This window comes from Pan troglodytes, chromosome 14 (genome assembly GCF_028858775.2).
Source record: "Pan troglodytes isolate AG18354 chromosome 14, NHGRI_mPanTro3-v2.0_pri, whole genome shotgun sequence".
NCBI classification, from domain to species: Eukaryota; Metazoa; Chordata; class Mammalia; order Primates; family Hominidae; genus Pan; species Pan troglodytes.
Genome location: NC_072412.2, coordinates 83,379,966 through 83,399,532, shown reverse-complemented (window position 1 = coordinate 83,399,532; position 19,567 = coordinate 83,379,966). Strand labels below are relative to the sequence as shown.

The 19,567-nt window shown below is 36.3% G+C and overlaps 1 protein-coding gene across 4 annotated transcripts in view; it reads right to left on the bottom strand.

Moving 5' to 3' along the window:
• Positions 1 to 19,567, bottom strand: part of SLAIN1 (SLAIN motif family member 1) — a 66,667-nt gene that overhangs the window by 41,955 nt on the left and 5,145 nt on the right. For all 4 annotated transcript variants that reach the window (XM_024348303.3, XM_024348306.3, XM_024348304.3 and 1 more), the window contains exon 2: positions 2,822 to 2,961. In XM_024348303.3, coding sequence (XP_024204071.3) covers positions 2,822 to 2,961 — 140 coding nt within the window. The remainder of the gene's footprint in view (positions 1 to 2,821; positions 2,962 to 19,567) is intronic.

Below are 19,567 nucleotides of genomic sequence, written 5' to 3'. Positions count from 1 at the left end.
AATAGCTTTTCTTAAGTCCATCTGGGAAATAAAAAGGGCATGAGAGATTGGGGCAGCAATTTGATATTTGTCTTATAACAGTTGTAAGACTATTTTTTAAACTATATTTTATAAAATATAAGTTGAATTTTTTAAAAAAGAATTTTCTCCAGTAAACAACCTAATTGGTTACTTCTTATCTCAACAGGATTATGGATTATGGATCTCTGGAATAAAAACATTTAGTGTCACAGCAAAAGAAGTTTTGAGTTTATATACAAATTAAGTAAAAGACTAATTTTGGTTTTGAAAAACTCGTTCTCTAAACTTTTACAGGAAGTTTAAATAAATTACATCATGAACAAAACTGCAGTATGCCAGTTCATATCCTCATGACCTCACGATTCTGCCTGAACTCCACATCAATGAAAGGAAAATCGGATAATGAAGCACTTAGTCTAATATCTCAATAGCAACCACCAATTAGGATTACTTTTTAGAAAAGAAAAAAAAAACCTAACCTTATATGTAAATGTATCTAGTGTGCAAATGACATAATGCTTATATGTATGTAAATCTATCTAGTATGCAAATGACTTAATGCCGGAGTGGGTAAACTGTGGCCGAGAGTACCCCAAATCCAGCCCACTCCTGCTTTTGTAATAATTCACCAGCTAAGAAATGTTTTCATATTTTTTTAATAATTGGGAAAAATATATACATTTTGTGACATGTGAAAAACCACACAAAATTCAAATGTCAGTGCTTGTAAATAAAGTTATATTGGAATACATCCTCATTCATTAATTTCTGCATTGATCATTGTTTTCTGGGCATGGCTAAGTTGAACAGTCATGACAGAGATTATGTAGCCCACAAAATCTAAAATATTGACTATCTATCTCCTTTCAAAAAAAAGTTTGTTGACCCCTGAGATAAAGGACTAATTCTGAATTCAATTTGAATTTTACTTCAAATTATTGAGCCAAATTTGTATGTTAAAATGTAGATATAAGTCACTGAGTCAAGGATTAAGTAAGAAGGCTTAGGAATGGTCTATATAACCCTTCAAAGAGTTAATCCAAAGGGATTTAATGGTTTGTGTATTAGTCTGTTCTCACACTGCTACAAAGATACTACCTGAGACTGGGTAATTTATAAAGAAAGGAGGCTTAATTGATTCACAGTTCCCCATGGCTGGGGAGGCCTCAGAAAACTTGCAATCATAGTGGAAGGTAAAGGGGAAGCAAGGCACATCCTTACATGGTGGCAGGAGAGAGAGAAAGTGAAAGAGCGAGGAAGTGCCACATTTAACACCATCAGCTCTCATGAGAACTCCCTATCATGAGAACAGCATGGGGGAAACCGCCCCCATGATCCAGTCACCTCCCACCAGGTGCCTCCCTCTACATGTGAGGATTACAAATGGAGGTGAGATTTGGCTGGGAACACAGAGCCAAACCGTATCAGTTTTCTTAGAGTCACTTAGGTAAATGGGAACAGAATGAATACTACAGCCTCCGACTCTGAGATGGCTGCTCTGTTAGATGAGCATCTATCACCAAAGTTTTAACCCTAACATGCCTTTGTCCCTACACTGCTCTTCAACTTTCCATTATTAAGTCACCTGTTTCATTTCAGTTAAAATGTTAATAAAATACATTCTTTCATCCCACCTTCCGAGTATTTAAAACAGATTTCTGTTGATATTTACTTATGACCATGCCAATACGGCAGTACAGAATACTAATTAAGTATGGAGACTCTGGTTTCAGAGAGACCCTGGCTCTGACTCTGTCCCTGAGTATCATTCTGCCTTGTAACCCTGGGAACTTCTCTAAACTTCGTATTTCTCACCTCTAAAGATGAGTTCAGTTACACTGAATAAGATGAAGGATGTCAAGAATGTAAAGGTAATGAATGTCATAGAATTAAGAGCTCTTGAAGCATTATCTATAATGCTTTGTCTTATGTCCAAACATGTTATTCATTATCCTCAAAGAGCTTCATGGGCAGCGTTCTCAAATATCAGTGTACATGGGAATCACACTGGTGAACTTCTCAATGCAGACTCCCCTGACCCTACCCTCAAACAGTATGATTCTTTAATCTGGAGGCTCCGGAATCTGTACTTTGAAGCTCATGTATGATTTGGATGCAGGTGGTCCATGGAATAGAAACAGTGTTCCCAGAGGATGAAACAGATGCCCAGAGGTTAAGAGACAAGCCAAAAGCCTACATAATTACAGCTTCAAGTAGTTCCCTGCATCAAATAGCAAGGAACTGAGTACCACTCATTCATTTTTGCTGTTTTTCCAACTGCCCTTTTTTTAAATTTAAACTTCTGTTAGGCTCCATAAGTTAATTAATGTTACAGACAATATGAAGATTTCTTAGTTTTTAAAGGTTAGCACTTCCAGTTATACATCCAACTAAATGTTAAAGACACTCAGTAAGGTCAGTACTCAGATCCCCATGAAACCCTGTTTTCTGCCTTAGAAGCCAGCCACACAACCTTGTTACTGACCCCAGAGCTCTGATAACTGACAATTTTTTTGACTGGTATATTTGCAAACAGAAAAAAAAAAGAAATAAATTTGTGTGTTCCTACATTGCAATATGAACTAAAGCAAACTAAAAATATGGCTAAAATCAAGCACAAAACTAAACACATCCTACATTGAGAAAGCTTGATGTGTAATACATGTGAAGCAAATTGCATGCAACAGCTGCACCTCAGGGTAAGAATTTTCAATTGAAATGTTTATTCCAAAACCAGCAACAAAAGCAGCACTGAGAGTGACAAGAGTTGGAGAATGTAAATGCACACACTCACAATTACCTTGCTCCAGTCTAAAGCACAGGGAACGTCTCGCTGCTTCCATCTCAGGAGTTGGGTTATCTAGGACATGTCTACACCACTGCAAAGGAGTCAGGGATTTCTCTGATGAGGTGAACGTCTTTGAAGAGCCAATGTATAACCTTAAAAAAAGAAATCTACATTATAGGTATGATATAGGTATACAGAGAGTACCTCTCTCTGGGGAAAGCAACATGTATTTAACAATTTCCATAGAAACAGAACTCATATTTGATGACTTCAAAGTATCAGAAATAGTTTTTAACAGGCAAATATCCCCAAATAGAATATGACACTTCCTGTAGCCTGGTGAGAACTTCCAAAAAAAGGTCTAACAATTTTCCCCCTAACTGTGTGTTTCAGCATCAGAGATCAAGGGCTTTTTTTTTTTTTTTTTTTAACTAAACTAGCCCTAAAAAGGCACTATCATGATCTTACTATCTCTATTGACATGTCAAGAAATGAACATTTTCATCTTTCTCTTTGGCAACACAATCTTTTGTAAACTTGGGCTAATGAAGGTAAACATGATGTGACAAACAAGGCAAATCTTATGTGTATTTTTTAAAAATAAGTCTAAACACTCGTAAAAGCCAGTCACTTGATTCTTTGAACCCTTACATAATCACATATTTCTCCTGTCTCAAATCTATACTAACCTTGGTATATGCTTCTTTTTCATTAAAGCCAAAGAGCTTTAAAAGATATGTTTTACGAAGACTTCACTTTCAGCACCTACACAATTACACAGTAATGGGTAGTATTCAAAATGACTACCCGGAGGCACTGCAAGTTATAAAAAAGCTTCTCTCATTAATATGCCATGTTAAGGTAGATTTTAGAATATTTTCAGTGATAGGGCTATACAGAAAGGTTTATCTTGAGGAATAAACAGCAGTTAACTAAAAAAGGGGGGAGGGTGAATTACCTCCCCAAAACTGCTGGCTCTAATACATGACACCTTACTACTATAAGCTTACATTAATTACAAATCTAAAGTAATCTTCTTTCCAACAAAGCTACCACAATTCTAATAAGCACATATTCTTGAAATAACATACTTCATTATTCATACTTTCACTGTTCTAGACAAAACGTTCACCTATTAGAGTAATTTATCAGTTATACAAGATGGTTGGGGAATGTACTATTCTTCAGTAAATTATTCTTATAGATCAGGGATTGCCAAATGTTTTCTGTAAAGGACCGGCAAGTAAATATTTCAGGCTTTGTAAGCCACATGATCTCTGTCACAACTACTCAGCCCTGCCATTCCAGTCCAAAGGCATCCTAGACAATATGTAAGCGAATAAACGTGGCTGTGTTCCTTTAAAATTGATTTATAGACATTGAAAGTTGAATTTCCCATAGTTTTCACATTCTTTGTATTTTTTTCATCATTTAAAAACATAAAACTGTATCTTACCCACCATACAAAACATGCAACAGCTCTGATTTGCCCTTGAGACAGTTTGTTCACTCCAGTTACAGATAAGGACTCTAAAATATAGATCTCAATGGATTTAATTGTAAGTCCAATATATTATTTTTTTTTCCTTAGAGTGTGTTGCACAGCTGTGACTCCATCAAGAGTATATATAGTTAAAAATCATATTCTTGGGCCCCAGCTCAGTCCTACTATGGCAAGATTATCACCTACCTATGTAGGTAATAATCCCTTCCACTTCCTTGCAACATAGCCTAAACTGCCCAGTACACGGTACTTCTCCCTACTCACAAGTATAGGTTAGTCCAGGCTAGTTATTCTCAATGTCTCATGCCTCAAAATTACTTAAACATCTTGTTAAGACAAATTGCTAAACCACACCCCTTAAAAGTTTGATGCATAGGGTCAAAGAATCTGGATTTCTAAGCAGCTTCCAGGTGATGCTAATATTACCGGTCTGGAGACCACATCTTGAGAGGCACTCAGCTAAGCCAATCATGGTATTTTCATTGTTCCCCTTTGCCTATGACTGGTTTAGGCCCACGCCCCAGACACAATCCTAGTCAACAGAAACTGAGAGAAAATCATCTGATAAGCTTGCGGACAAGTTTTTCCTTAAAGGGAGGTGGAAGTGTCACAAAAGACTCAATTATATGCTTCCTACAGGAAACGCACCTTAAACATGGGCATACAAATAAGTTAAAAGTAAATAGCCAGAAAAGTAATCAAAAAATAAAAAATAAAAAACTACCCACAAAGAAAAACCTGGGCCCAGAAGACTTTACTGCTAAACTCTACCAAGTATTTAAAGAAAACATCAGTTCTTCACAAACTCTTCCGAAAAACAGAAGAGGAGGGAATACATCCTAATACATCCTATTAGGGCAGTGTTACCTTGATACCAAAATCAGACATTACAAATTAAGAAACTAACGGCCAATATCACACATGAACACAGATGTAAAAAGTCTAAATATTTCAGTAAATTGAGTCTAACTTCACCATAAGCATATTTCACCATTAATAAGTGGGGTTTATATCAGAAATAAAAAGTTGGTACAAATTCAAACATCAATATAACTTATCAGATTAACTAAAATAGAAAAAGTATATAATATCAATAGAAAAAAAAGGCATTTGACATCCACTCCTGATAAAAATTCTCATCAAATTGGAAACAGAAAGAAACATCCTCAACCTGATTGAAGGCATCTACAAAAACAGCATAGCTAATGGTAAAAGGCTGAATGCTTTGCCTGTGATATCAAACAGACACAGACATTGGCTCTCATTGCTTCTATTTAACACTCTGCTGAAGAGCCTAGCCAATGCAATCAGGCATTACATTAAAAACATTTACATTGGAAAGAAACAAGTAAATCTGTCTTTATTCACAGATGACATGATCATCTATGTAAAAAAATCTGAAGAATCTACAAAAATGATAATAGCATAAGTGAGTTTAGTAGCAAGATTGTAAGATACCAGATTGATGTAGGAAAGTCAATTGTATACTTATATATATTAACAACAAACGAATTCATATTTTTAAAATTTCACTTTTCATTTACTATAGCATTTTTTAAAAAACCATCAGATGCTTAAGGATAAATCTGACAAAAGATGTGTAGGACCTGAACACTGAAGACTACAAAACATTCTGAGAATTAAAGAGGACATAACTGGAGAGATATGCCATTTTCGTGAGTAAGAAAACTAAATATTAAGATGTCAATTCTCCTTAAATTGGTCCACATAATTTGCAAAATCCCAATAGAAATTCCAGCAAGCTTTTTTGTAGAAATGTAGATGATCTAAAATTCATATGGAAATGCAAAGATCTTAGAATAGCCAAACAAATGTTAAAAAAAAAAAAAATGGAGAGCTATACCACTGATTGAAGCTCATGACAGTAATGAAAACAGTTTAGTGTAGCATAAAAATAAACGGATCAGTGGAAAAAAATAGCCCAGAAATAAAACCACACATATATGGAGGATTTTTAGTAAAACACGATTTAAAGGATAGTCTTTTAAATAAATGGTGTTGGAACAAAATGGGTATCTATATGTGAGAAAAAAAAAAAACAACAAAACTTTGATCCACAGTACAAACACTATCCAAAACTAACTCAAAATAGAGCACAGACAAAAATGTAAAACTTGAAACTGTAACACTTTTATAAGAAACCAAAGGTAAAAGTATGTGTGTCCTTGAGTTGGCAAATGCTTCTTAGATACAATTTATAAGACTGAAAATATGATCCATAAAAGAAAAAACATCAATTGGACTTCATCAAAATTAAAAACTTTTCTTTTTGAAAGACATTGCTAAAAGGATGAGTGATAAACCACAGATTGGGAAAGACATATTTGCAAATCATATATCTACCAAAGAACTTTTATGCAGAAAACAAGAAACTACAAATAGCAAACAACTCAATTTTAAAAATAGACAAAAGGTTCGATTACACATTTCACCAAAGAAGACCTATTATGGCAAACAGCTATATGAAAAGATGTTCATCATTAATCATTAGAAAAATAGCTAAAACCACAATGAGATTCTACCACATACCTACTGGAATGGCTAAAATGAAAAATACTACCCATAGCAAGTGTTAAGAAAGATTTGGTGCCACTGAAAACTTCATACACTGGTTATGGAAATGAAAAATAGTGAAACCACTTTGGAAAAGAGTTTGGCAGCTTCTTAAAAAGTTAACCTACACTTACTCTCTGTTCCAGACACTCAAGTCAGAAGTATTTACCCAAGGGAAATGAAAGCATGTTCATATGAAGACTTAAACATAAATGTCTGCAGTTTTATTTGTCATAACCCAAAACTAAAAACAACCCAAGTGCCCATCAAAAGATGAGTGGATAAACAAGCCATGGTTACAATGATGAAATCTAACAGCTCCCACAATAAAAATGAACTACTGATTCATGTAATAACACAAATTTCAAAATAACTATCTAGCTTGAAAGAAGCCAGACCAAAACAAACAAATGGAAGAGTACATAGTCTGTGACTTTATTGATATAAAACTATAAAAAATGCAAACTGCCTGTAATCCCAGCACTTTTAGAGACCAAGGTGGGCAAATCACAAGGTCAGGAGATCGAGACCATCCTGGCCAACATGGTGAAACCCTGTCTCTACTAAAAATACGAAAATTAGCTGCATGTGGTGGCATGCACCTGTAATCCCAGCTACTCAGGAGGCTGAGGCAAGAGAATCATTTGAACCCGAGAGGTGGAGGTTGCAGTGAGCCGAGATAGTGCCACTGAACTCCAGTCTGGGTGACTAATCTAAACTGACAGAAAACAGATCAGGGGTTGCCTGGGTTGGAGGTAGCAAGGATCAGGAGGGAAAGAATAAGGAAAACAAGGGGCCACAGGAAACTTCAAGTGTTGAAATCTGTTCACTACACATTAACTGTGGTCATGATTTCCCGGGTATATATACATGTTAAAGTCTATCAAATTGTACATTACAAGAATGTGCAGTTTACATATTAATTGTATTCCAATAAAGCCGTTTTTAAAAAGTCACAAGATAAGGAATCACTGCTTTGTGGTTTTGTTTGTTCTGTTTTGAGACATGGTCTTGCTCTGTCACCCAGGCTGGAGTGCAGTGGGACAAACACACCTCACTGCAGCTTTGACCTTCTGAGCTCAAGTAATCCTCCCACCTCAGCCTCCTGAGTTGCTAGGATCATAGGCATGCACCACCACACCCAGCTATTTTATTTTTTAAGTTTTTTTGTAGAGATGTGGTCTTGCTATGTTGTCGAGGCTGGTCTCAAAAGCCTGGGCTCAAGTGATCTTCCTGCCTTAACCTCTCAAGGTGCTGGGATTACAGGTGTGACCCACCATGACCAGTACTCAGTGTTCTTAAGATGAGAAATTCATAGCTGCCATCTACCACGTATGTAAAAAGCCATGAATACCACAGCCCCGACAGAAATGAGCCACTAGTTAGTCAACTGTGGAGTTTCCTTATCTCAATACTTTTTTCACCAATTTTCCTTATTTTTTTTATTACTATACTTTAAGTTCTGGGATATATGTGCAGAAGGTGCAGGATTTGTTACATAGGTATACACGTGCCATAGTGGTTTGCTGCACCCATCAACTGTCATCTACGTTAGGCATTTCTCCTAATGCTATCCCTCCCCTAGCCCCCCACCCCTCGACAGGCCCTGGTGTGTGATGTTCCACTCCCTGTGTCCATGTGTTCTCATTGTTCAACTCCCACCTATGAGTGAGAACATGCAGTGTTTGGTTTTCTGTTCCTGTGTTAGTTTGCTGAGAATGATGGTTTCCAGCTTCATCCATGTCCCTGCAAAGGACATGAACTCATCCTTTTTTTATGGCTGCACAGTATTCCATGGTGTGTATGTGCCACATTTTCTTTATCCAGTCTACTATTGATGGGCATTTGGGTTGGTTCCAAGTCTTTACTATTGTGAACAGTGCCACAATAAACATACGTGTGCATGTGTCTTTATAGTAGAATGATTTATAATCCTTTGGGTATATACCCAGTAATGGGATGGCTGGGTCAAATGATACTTCTGGTTCTAGATCCTTGAGGAATCGCCACACTGTCTTCTACAATGGTTGAACTAATTTACACTCCCACCAACAGTGTAAAAGTGTTCCTATTTCTCCACATCCTCTCCAGCATCTGTTGTTTCCTGACTTTTTAATGATCGCCATTCTAACTGGTGTGAGATGCTATCTCATTGTGGTTTTGATTTACCTTTCTCTAATGACCAGTGATGATGAGCTTTTTTTCATGTTTGTTGGCCGCATAAATGTCTTCTGTTGAGAAGTGTCTGTTCATATCCTTCGCCCACTTTTTGATGGGGTTGTTTTTTTCTTGTAAATTTGTTTAAGTTCCTTGTAGATTCTGGATATTAGCCCTTTGTCAGGTGGATAGATTGCAAAAATTTTCTCCCATTCAGTAGGCTGCATAAGCTCTTTAGTTTAATTAGATCCCATTTGTCAATTTTGGCTTTTGTTGCCATTGCTCTTGGTGTTTTACTCATGAAGTCTTTGCCCATGCCCATGTCCTGAATGGTATTGCCCAGGTTTTCTTCTAGGGTTTTTACGGTTTCAGGTCTTACATTTAAATCTTTAATCTATCTTGAGTTAATTTTTGCATAAGGTGTAAGGAAGGGGTCTGGTTTCAGTTTTCTGCATATGGCTAGCCAGTTTTCCCAGCACCATTTATTAAATAGGGAATCCTTTCCCCATTACTTGTTTTGGTCAGGTTTGTCAAAGATCAGATGGTTGTAAATGTGTGGCATTATTTCTGAGGCCTCTGTTCTGTTCCATTGGTCTATATATCTGTTTTGGTACCAGTACCATGCTGTTTTGGTTACAGTAGCTTTGTAGTAGAGTTTGAAATCAGGTAGCATGATACCTCCAGCTTTGTTCTTTTTGCTTAGGATTGTCTTGGCTATATGGGCTCTTTTTTGGTTCCATATGAAATTTGAAATAGTTTTTTCTAATTCTGTGAAGAAAGTCAGTGGTAGCTTGATGGGGATGGCACTGAATCTATAAATTACTTTGGGCAGTATGGCCATTTTGACGATATTGATTCTTCCTATCCATGAGCATGGAATGTATTTCCATTTGTTTGTGTCCACTCTGATTTCCTTGAGCACTGGTTTGTAGTACTTGAAAACGTCCTTCACATTTCTTGTGAGTTGTATTTCTAGATATTTTATTCTTTTTGTAGCAATTGTGAATGGGAGTTCACTCATGATTTGGCTGTTCATCTATTATTAGTGTATAGAAATACTTGTGATTTTTTGCACATTGATTTTGTATCCTGAGACTTTGCTGAAGTTGCTTATCAGCTTAAGGTGATTTTGGGCTGAGATGATGGGGTTTTCTCAATATACAATCATGTCATCTGCAAACAGAGACAATTTGACTTCCTCTCTTCCTATTTGAATACCATTTCTTTCTTTCTCTTGTCTGATTGCCCTGGCCAGAACTTCCAATACTATGTTGAATAGGAGTGGTGAGAGAGGGCATCTTTTTCTTGTGCCAGTTTTCAAAAGGAATGCTTCCAGCTTTTGCCAATTCAGTATGATACTGGCTGTGGGTCTGTCATAAATAGCTCTTATTATTTTGAGATACATTCCATCAATACCTAGTTTATTGAGAGTTTTTAAGCATGAAAGGGTGATAAATTTTATCGAAGCCTTTTTCTGCATCTATTAATTATGTGGTTTTGTGATTGGTTCTGTTTATGTGATGATTATGTTTATGATTTGCATATGTTGAACCAGCCCTGCATCCCGGGGATGAAGCCGACTTGACCGTGGTGGATAAGCTTTTTGATGTGCTGTTGGATTCGATTTGCCAGTATTTTACTGAGGATTTTCACATCGATGTTCATCAGGGATATTGGGCTGAAATTTTCTTTTTTAGTTGTGTCTCTGCCAGGTTTTGGTATCAGGATGATGCTGGTCTCATAAAATGAGTTAGGGAGGAGCCCCTCTCTTTCTATTGTTTGGAATAGTTTCAGAAGGAATGGTACCAGCTCCTCTTTGTACCTCTGGTAGAATTTGGCTCTGAATCCATCTGATCCTGGGCTTTTTTTGGTTGGTAGGCTATTAATTACTGCCTTAATTCCAGAATTTATTACTGGTCTATTCAGGGATTCGACTTCTTCCTGGTTTAGTCTGGGGAGGGTGTTTGTGTCCAGAAATTGATCCATTTCTTCTAGATTTCCTAGTTTATTTTCATAGAGGTATTTATAGTATTCTCAGATGGTAGTTTGTATTTCTGTGGGATCAGTGGTGATATCCCCTTTATCATTTTTTATTGTGTGTATTTGATTCTTCTCTCTTTTCTTCTTTAATAGTCTGGCTAGCAGTCTATCTATTTTGTTGGTCTTTTCAAAAAACCAGCTCCTGGATTCATTAATTTTTTAAAAGGGTTTTTAATGTCTCTATCTCCTTCAGTTCTGCTTAGTTATTTCTTGTTGTCTGCTAGCTTTTGAATTTGTTTGCTCTTGCTTCTCTAGTTCTGTTAATTGTGATATTAGGGTGTTGATTTGAGATCTTTCCTGCTTTCTCTGGTGGGCATTTAGTGCTATAAATTTCCCTCTGAACACTGCTTTAGCTGTGTCCCATAGATTCTGGGACATTGTGTCTTTGTTCTCATTGGTTTTAAAGAACTTATTTCTGCCTTAATTTCTTTATTTACCCAGTAGTCATTCAAGAGCAGGTTGTTCAGTTTCCATGTAATTGTGCGGTTTTCAGTCAGTTTCTTAATTCTGCGTTCTAATTTGATTGCACTGTGGTCTGAGAGACTGTTATGATTTCCATTCTTTTGCCTTTGCTGAGGAGTGTTTTACTTCCAATTATGTGGTCAATTTTAGAATAAGTGTGACATGGTGCTGAAAAGAATGTACATTCTGTTGATTTGGGGTGGAGAGTTCTGTAGATGTCTATTAGGCCCACTTGGTCCAGAGCTGAGTTCAAGTCCTGAATATCTCTGCTAATTTTCTGTCTCATTGATCTAATATTGACAGTGGGGTGTTAGAGTCTCCCACTATTATTGTGTGGGAGTCTAAGTCTCCTTGTAGGTCTCTAAGAACTTGTTTTATGAATCTGGGTCCTCCTGTATTGGGTGGATATATATTTAGGATAGTTAGCTCTTCTTGTTGCACTGATCCCTTTACCATTATGTGATGCCCTTCTTTGTCTCTTTTGATCTTTGTTGGTTTAAAGTCTGTTTTATCAGAGACTAGGATTGCAACCCATGTTTTTTTGTTTTGTTTTGTTTTGTTTTGCTTTCCATTTGCTTGGTAAATATTCCTCCATCCCTTTATTTTGAGCCTATATGTGCCTTTGCATGTGAGATGGGTCTCCTGAATACAGCACACCAATGGGTCTTGACTCTTTATACAATTTGCCAATCTGTGTCTTTTAATTGGGGTATTTATCCCATTTACGTTTAAGGTTAATATTGTTATGTGTGAATTTGATCCTGTCATTATGATGCCAGCTGGTTATTTTGCCCATTAGTTGATGTGGTTTCTTCATAGTATCAATGGTCTTTACAATTTGGTATGTTTTTGCAGTGGCTGGTACTGGTTTTTCCTTTCCATTGTTAGTTCTTCCAAGGCCAGATGCGGTGGCTCACACCTGTAATCCCAGCACTTTGGGAGGCTGAGCCTGGCAGATCATCTGAGGTCAGGAGTTCAAGACCAGCCTGACCAATGTGGCAAAACCCCGCCTCTACTAAAAATGCAAAAAATTACCCAGGCCTGGTAGTGGGTGCCTGTAATCCCAACTACTCAGGAGGCAGAGGCAGAGGAATCACTTGAACCTGGGAGGCGGAGGATGCAGTGAGCCGAGATCACGCCATTGCACTCCGGCCTGGGTGACAGAGTGAGACTCTGTCTCAAAAACAACAACAACAACAACAATATATTTAGTGCTTCCTTCAGGAGCTCTTGTAAGGCAGGACTGGAGGTGACAAAATCTCTCAGCATTAGCTTGTCTGTAAAGGATTTTATTTCTCCTTTGCTTTTGAAGCTTCGTTTGGCTGGATATGAAATTCTGGGTTGAAAATTCTTTTCTTTAAGAATGTTGAATATTGGCCCCCACTCTCTTCTGGCTTGTAGGGTTTCTGCAGAGAGATCCGCTGTTAGTCTAATGGGCTTCCCTTTGTGGGTAATCCCTCTTTGGCTGCTCTTAACTTTATTCCCTTCATTTCCACCTTCATGAATCTGACAATTTTGTGTCTTGGAGTTGTTCTTCTCGAGGAGTATCTTTGTTGTGTTCTGTGTATTTCCTGCATTTGAATGTTGGCCTGTCTTGCTAGGTTGGGAAAGGTCTCCTGGATAATATCCTGAAGAGTGTTTTCCAACTTGGTTCCGTTCTCCCAGTCACTTTCAGGTACACCAAATGTAGGTTTGGTCTTTTCACATAGTCCCATATTTCTTGGAGGCTTTGTTAATTCCTTTTCATTCGTTTTTCTCTAATCTTGTCTTCATGCTTTATTTCATTAAGGTGATCTTCAATCTCTGATATACCTTCTTCTGCTTGATTGATTTGGCTATTGATACTTGTGTATGCTTCATGAAGTTCTCGTGCTGTGTTTTTCAGCTCCATCAGGTCATTTATGTTCTTCCCTGAACTGGTTGTTCTAGTTAGCAATTCCTCCAACCTTCTTTCAAAGTTCTTAGCTTCCTTGCATTGCATTAGAACATGCTCCTTTAGCTCGGAGGAGTTTGTTATTACCCACCTTCTGAAGTCTATTTCTGTCAATTCATCAAACTCATTCTCCGTCCAGTTTTGTTCCCTTGCTGGCAAGGAGTTGTGATCCTTTGGAGGAGAAGAGGCGTTCTGGTTTTTGGAATTCTCAGCCTTTTTGCACTGTTTTTTCCTCATCTTCGTGGATTTATCTACCTTTGGTCTTTGATGTTGGTGACCTTTGGATGGGGTTTCTGTGTGGACGTCCTTTTTATTGATGCTGATGCTATTCCTTTCTGTTTGTTAGTTTTCCTTCTAACAGTCAGACTCCTCTGCTGCAGGTCTGCTGGGGTTTTCCTGAGGTCCACTCCAGACTCTCTATGTCTGGGTATCACCAGCAGTAGCTGCAGAACAGCAAAGATTGCTGTCTGTTCCTTCCTCTGGAAGCTTTGTTCCAGAGGGGCACCTGCCAGATGCGAGCCAGAGCTCTCCCGTATGAGGTGTCTGTCAACCCCTGCTGGAGAATTCATGTTTCTGTCTGAGCTTGTGCCTGTTGTTTTCAAATCCCTCTCAGCTACCATCTGAAACTGCTATCTAAAGCACGGCTCTGCCTGTTACCTCCAGTATCCAATGGGAGAATTGCTGATCTCTTCTGCTGCTAGGAAGCTTCCTCCAACCAGCTTGACTCTGGATTCCAGATACTCCCATTCACTTTTTTTGATAGAGTCCTTTTTTTGTTTGTAGGGGAACACCACAGGAAGGTGTCTTCAATTACTTAGGGCCTATGTGATACAAATATTTCATTTGTCCACACTGCCTCACAGCATATTCAAAAGCAGTGCTCATTTCTACAGGCACATTCAGTTTCTAAGTGACCCACTATGCCATGTTCACTTATGGAGATTTCTCTTTCATACTCCATAGTCCAATTCCTATTGTCTGGTACTATATCTCATTCCCACTCCGCATTTCATAGAAGGTAGGGATGATCATGGCACTAAAAGCAGTGAATCCAGTTGAAAGTCTACCTAAGGGACAACTGGAATCCCAAATCCCCTCCAATACAGCCAGTCCTACCACCCCTCTTCATCTCAACCTGAGACCAGAGACTTTGCTATGTGAATAAGCTGATCCAGAGAAGCCCTGACTTCAGGCACACCAAACTTAGCTGAAGGATAAATGAGGTACCTTACTTAATCAAACATTAAATGGAAGTCCACATGCTGACTCATTAGAATTCTGGTCCCATTTCTCTCTTTATATTCCTAGAAATGACTGCCTTGCTTACATCTCCTAGGAGTATAGAAGGTTTATGCATAGAGAAAAAGATGAATCCAAGAGAAGACCTAGAGATGCCTGAATGTGGCCTGGCTACCCATCCAATCACTAGTAAACTGCACCAAGGAGCTCCATCCATTAAGAGCTTTAGATCGGCTTCGGCACCTCCTTTGGGTATGAACAGACAACCAGTGACACCAAATATGTGAAATATTCCTTTTACATGAAACACTGAGACTAAAAGTAGAGGGAGTAAAGAGAACCAAAGAGAAAAACAATGCAGGAAACAGATGAAAATGTCAAGACGAATATAATTTATATCATCTAAAAGAAAATGTTACATTCACACACACACACAAGCACACACATACACATGGATATTGAAAAAAACAGTTTATTCATGCTTGGGAAATGAAACTATCATAGCAAAAACAAAAGAGTCAGTAAATGAGTTTGGAATATCAAGTTGAAGAAGTCTCCTGAAAACAAAATAAAGACAGATTAGCAATGGGATAAGACAGATAAGAAAATCAAGTGATTAAGCCAGATGGAATGACCTACATCTGTCTGTTACAAGTTCTTAAAAAAAAGAAAGAAAGAAAAGAAAGAAACTGGAAAGTTATTTTGAAGAAAAAAAAAGAGCAAGAAAATTTCCAGAGTGGAAGTCAGGCCATGCAATTCTAGAGTGAAAGTGTGCACGAATGTCCAGTATACTAAATAAAATAACCCATACCAAGGTACAACATGACATTTTAGAATACTAGGAATAAAGGAAGCAAAAGAAAAAGTCAAAAAGGATTAGATATCCAAACACAGTGCACTCAACAGCTAGAACATAACAGAAGCTAGAACAAAATGGAACAGTGCCTTCAAACATGAGGGAAAGGTTAACTTAGACTTTTATAGCCAGTCCAACTATGAATCTTATGTAAGGGCAGAACCATGACATTTTCAAATACGCAGGATCTCAAAGTGTGCCTCTCCTGCAGGTCTCCTTTCTCAGAAAGCTATTGAAGGCTGTGCCCCACCTAAGAGAATAAAAAAATACAAACGAAAAGGATTTAAGAAGAAGGTAATCCACATTGCCAAGAAACTGAAAGAGTTCCCATGGCAACAGCAGTATGCATCCAGCTTAGGGGGCAAACAGTAAAAACTAGAGCAATGAGATTAAGAGTTTCAGAGGGGATAGCACTACAATATAAATTTTTTAAAAAGCAGATTTAACAGATTGCCAAATGTGTATGACCTTAATGAGGGATTTTATGGCTCCTTTAGCGTGTTTGGGGAAATAATTTCTGATAGGCAATTAAAGAAAGTGAAGAGGAGAGAAGAAGTGCCATTACTAACTCTTGGAGGAACAAAGGGGTCAGAGAAAATACATGTTTAACATGGAATTAACAGGACTCAGCTAGTAAATTATAATCATAATGCAGACATTAAATATAAAAGAAAAACCATAAAAACCATTATGAGAAGGGAAAAGAGATACGGTAGTCAAGGGTGAGAGGAAGAGAGCTAAGTTTTCATCTTTCATAATAAGTCCATAGATGTCTAAGATCAGAAAAGTATAAAGACTGTTTAGGAAAAAGAAACAGCTAGTAGAGTATAAAGTGATGCCTATGTGAAGGACTCAGCAGGAGGAGGGAGTAGAGGACTGCTTCCTGTAATAAGCCTAACAAGAGGAGTTTTGAAAACTACTAACATGTTATTATATTATTTTGATAAAACCGTTGAGGTGCTATACAAATGTATGGCATTAAGACAGAAGTGATCATTTTCAGAGTCAGTCTCCTGACAGTGAGCAGGATAGCTTTGAGCCTAGTGTTTCTATGACTTGGCCTAGAGCTGGATTTAAAGAAAGAAAAAGCCCACAATAACCCTGAATGTTTCCAATGAAGTATGACAATTGCCTAGAAAAAAAAAGTCTCAGTTATTCTCAAAATATTTGGTTCTAAAGTCATCTTTTTGCAGATAATACAAAAAACTAGTTATAGAGATCATGTGGCTAAAAACTCCTTGAGTACAACACGGCTCCAAAATTAGATAGGCAAGGTTTTAAAAAAAAAAAAATCTGTATTTCTCCTATATAGCTCTAACCCTCCAAAAAGTCATTTTAAAAATCACTTTATTCAATGTCATTAGAATGCAAGTAACATTTACAATGTCCTATCTGGCCATCATTAGTACATCATACATTCTAGTGACTTATAAACATTTTTTTCAACTTCAGTAGTTTCATTAATGGTATATTGGATTCTGGCAAGAGCATCTGAAAAGTCTTAATCTAAATTTTCAGAATTTTTCAAATTATATTTGAAATATACATTTCAACTACTATTTGGAATGTCACTCTAATTTTCTTTAACTTTTCTTCAATTGCTTCCAAACCACACACACCAGAAACTACTATCCTTCTCATAGAACCCCTTCTTTTCCATACACATCACATTCTATGCTGGGAGACCAAAAATAATACAAAGCCCATGATAACCCTGAATGTTTCCAATGAAGTATGACAACTGTCTGGAAAACAAAGTCTCAGTTATTCCCAAAATATTTGGTTCTAAAGTCATCTTTTTGCAGATAATACAAAAAACAAATGGTACAGTCACATATATATACACACAAGTATATATTTTATGTGTGTGTATATATACATATAAAACATATGTATACATATTTTATACTTATATATATACATATAAAATATATATGCATATGTTTTATATGTATATATACATATAAAACATATGTATATGTTTTATATGTATATATACATATAAAACATATGTATATGTTTTATATGTATATATACATATAAAACATATGTATATGTTTTATATGTATATATACATAAAACATATACATATAAAACATACATGTTTTATATGTATATATACATAAAACATATACATATGTTTTATATGTATATATACATATAAAACATATGTATATATACATATAAAACATATGTATATGTTTTATGTATATATACATATAAAACATGTTTTATATGTATATATACACATAAAACATGTGTTTTATATGTGTATATACACACACAAAACATATGTATGTTTCATATGTGTATATACGCACACAAAACATATGTATGTTTCATATGTGTATACACACAAAACATATGTATGTTTCATATGTGTATACACACAAACATATGTGTATGTTTCATATGTGTATACACACGCAAAACATGTATGTATGTTTCATATGTGTGTATACACACACAAAACATATGTATGTATGTTCCATATGTGTGTATACACACACAAAACATATGTATGTATGTTTCATATGTGTGTATACACACACAAAACATATGTATGTATGTTTCATATGTGTGTATACACACACAAAACATATGTATGTATGTTTCATGTTTATATACACACATAAAACATATGTATGTATGTTTCATATGTGTATATACACACATAAAACATATGTATGTATGTTTCATATGTGTATATACACACATAAAACATATGTATGTATGTTTTATGTGTATATACACACATAAAACATGTATATATATTTCATATGTGTATATACACACATAAAACATATGTATATATATTTCATATGTGTATATATACATATAAAACATATGTATATATATTTCATATGTGTATATATACATATAAAAATATATATGTGTGTGTGTGTATATATATATATATAATTTTTTTTTTTTTAGACCTGCCACTGAAAAGTAATATGTGGTAATTTTCAGACAAATAATTTTAAGAGCCTTCAATCACTGCAAGTTTTAGTTTAAGGAAAGCTGAAACATCAACACTAATAAGCACGATCAACGAATCTTTAGTTCTCTGTAACAGTGTTTGAGTCACTGGCACCTGCTAGGATCAAACTAGATAGCCACTACAATACTTAGTTCCAACAGGCTCTTAAAAGGATACATGAAGTTCAAGCTTTACTTACTAAGCTGTCCTATAACAAACTTTCCCTCCACCCCCAACCCTGCCTCGCCCAGTTACAGCTAAACTACTTCAGCACCTCACTTCAACATTTAAAAGTTACTTATTTCAAACACACGTCATACACTTCAGTCAACTCCATTTGCTCCTAGAAAACATTGTACATTTTCAATTAGCACTGTCAAAAAGGGAAGCACCCTCTGGTCTTTTCACTGAAAATCAATTATGCAAAAAACAGTTTAGGTGGTCTAATTTAGCTGTGCCATATGTATAGCACAAGGTGTTCAACAGCTTTGATGAAAAATTGGCAATGATGTTAGCCAGCTGTCTGGGGTCTTGGTATTACATGTGGAAGATGAATATCTCATTCATTAAATTTTTCTTAATTTGTACAAGTCACCATTTTTCCTTGTATAATTAACAACTTTTCCATTGTCTTTCCCAGTTGGGAAAGTTAAAAATCCTTGCCACATCCTGTTTATATAGTCTCAATGTTCTGTTAATTGTCATTCTACTAAAATAAAGCCTCCTTATATGGCTGCATTTTATATTGGCTGACTTATTTTTATCGTGGCATTTTCTCATATAGAACCATCTTCCTGGTTGAGGTGTGCAAGACCTAACTTCCCTTCAGAGTACTATACTATCTTTAGTGCTTTTCCACCTGCTTTCTCCGTTTTGCTTTCAAACAGTATAGAGTTTTGCTAACTTTGATCATAATGCAAAAATACGTTTAATATTTCCACATCTATAAAACTAAAACATATTTAATCAAAGCAAGCATTGTATTATAAGATGTGATAAACTTTGATTTT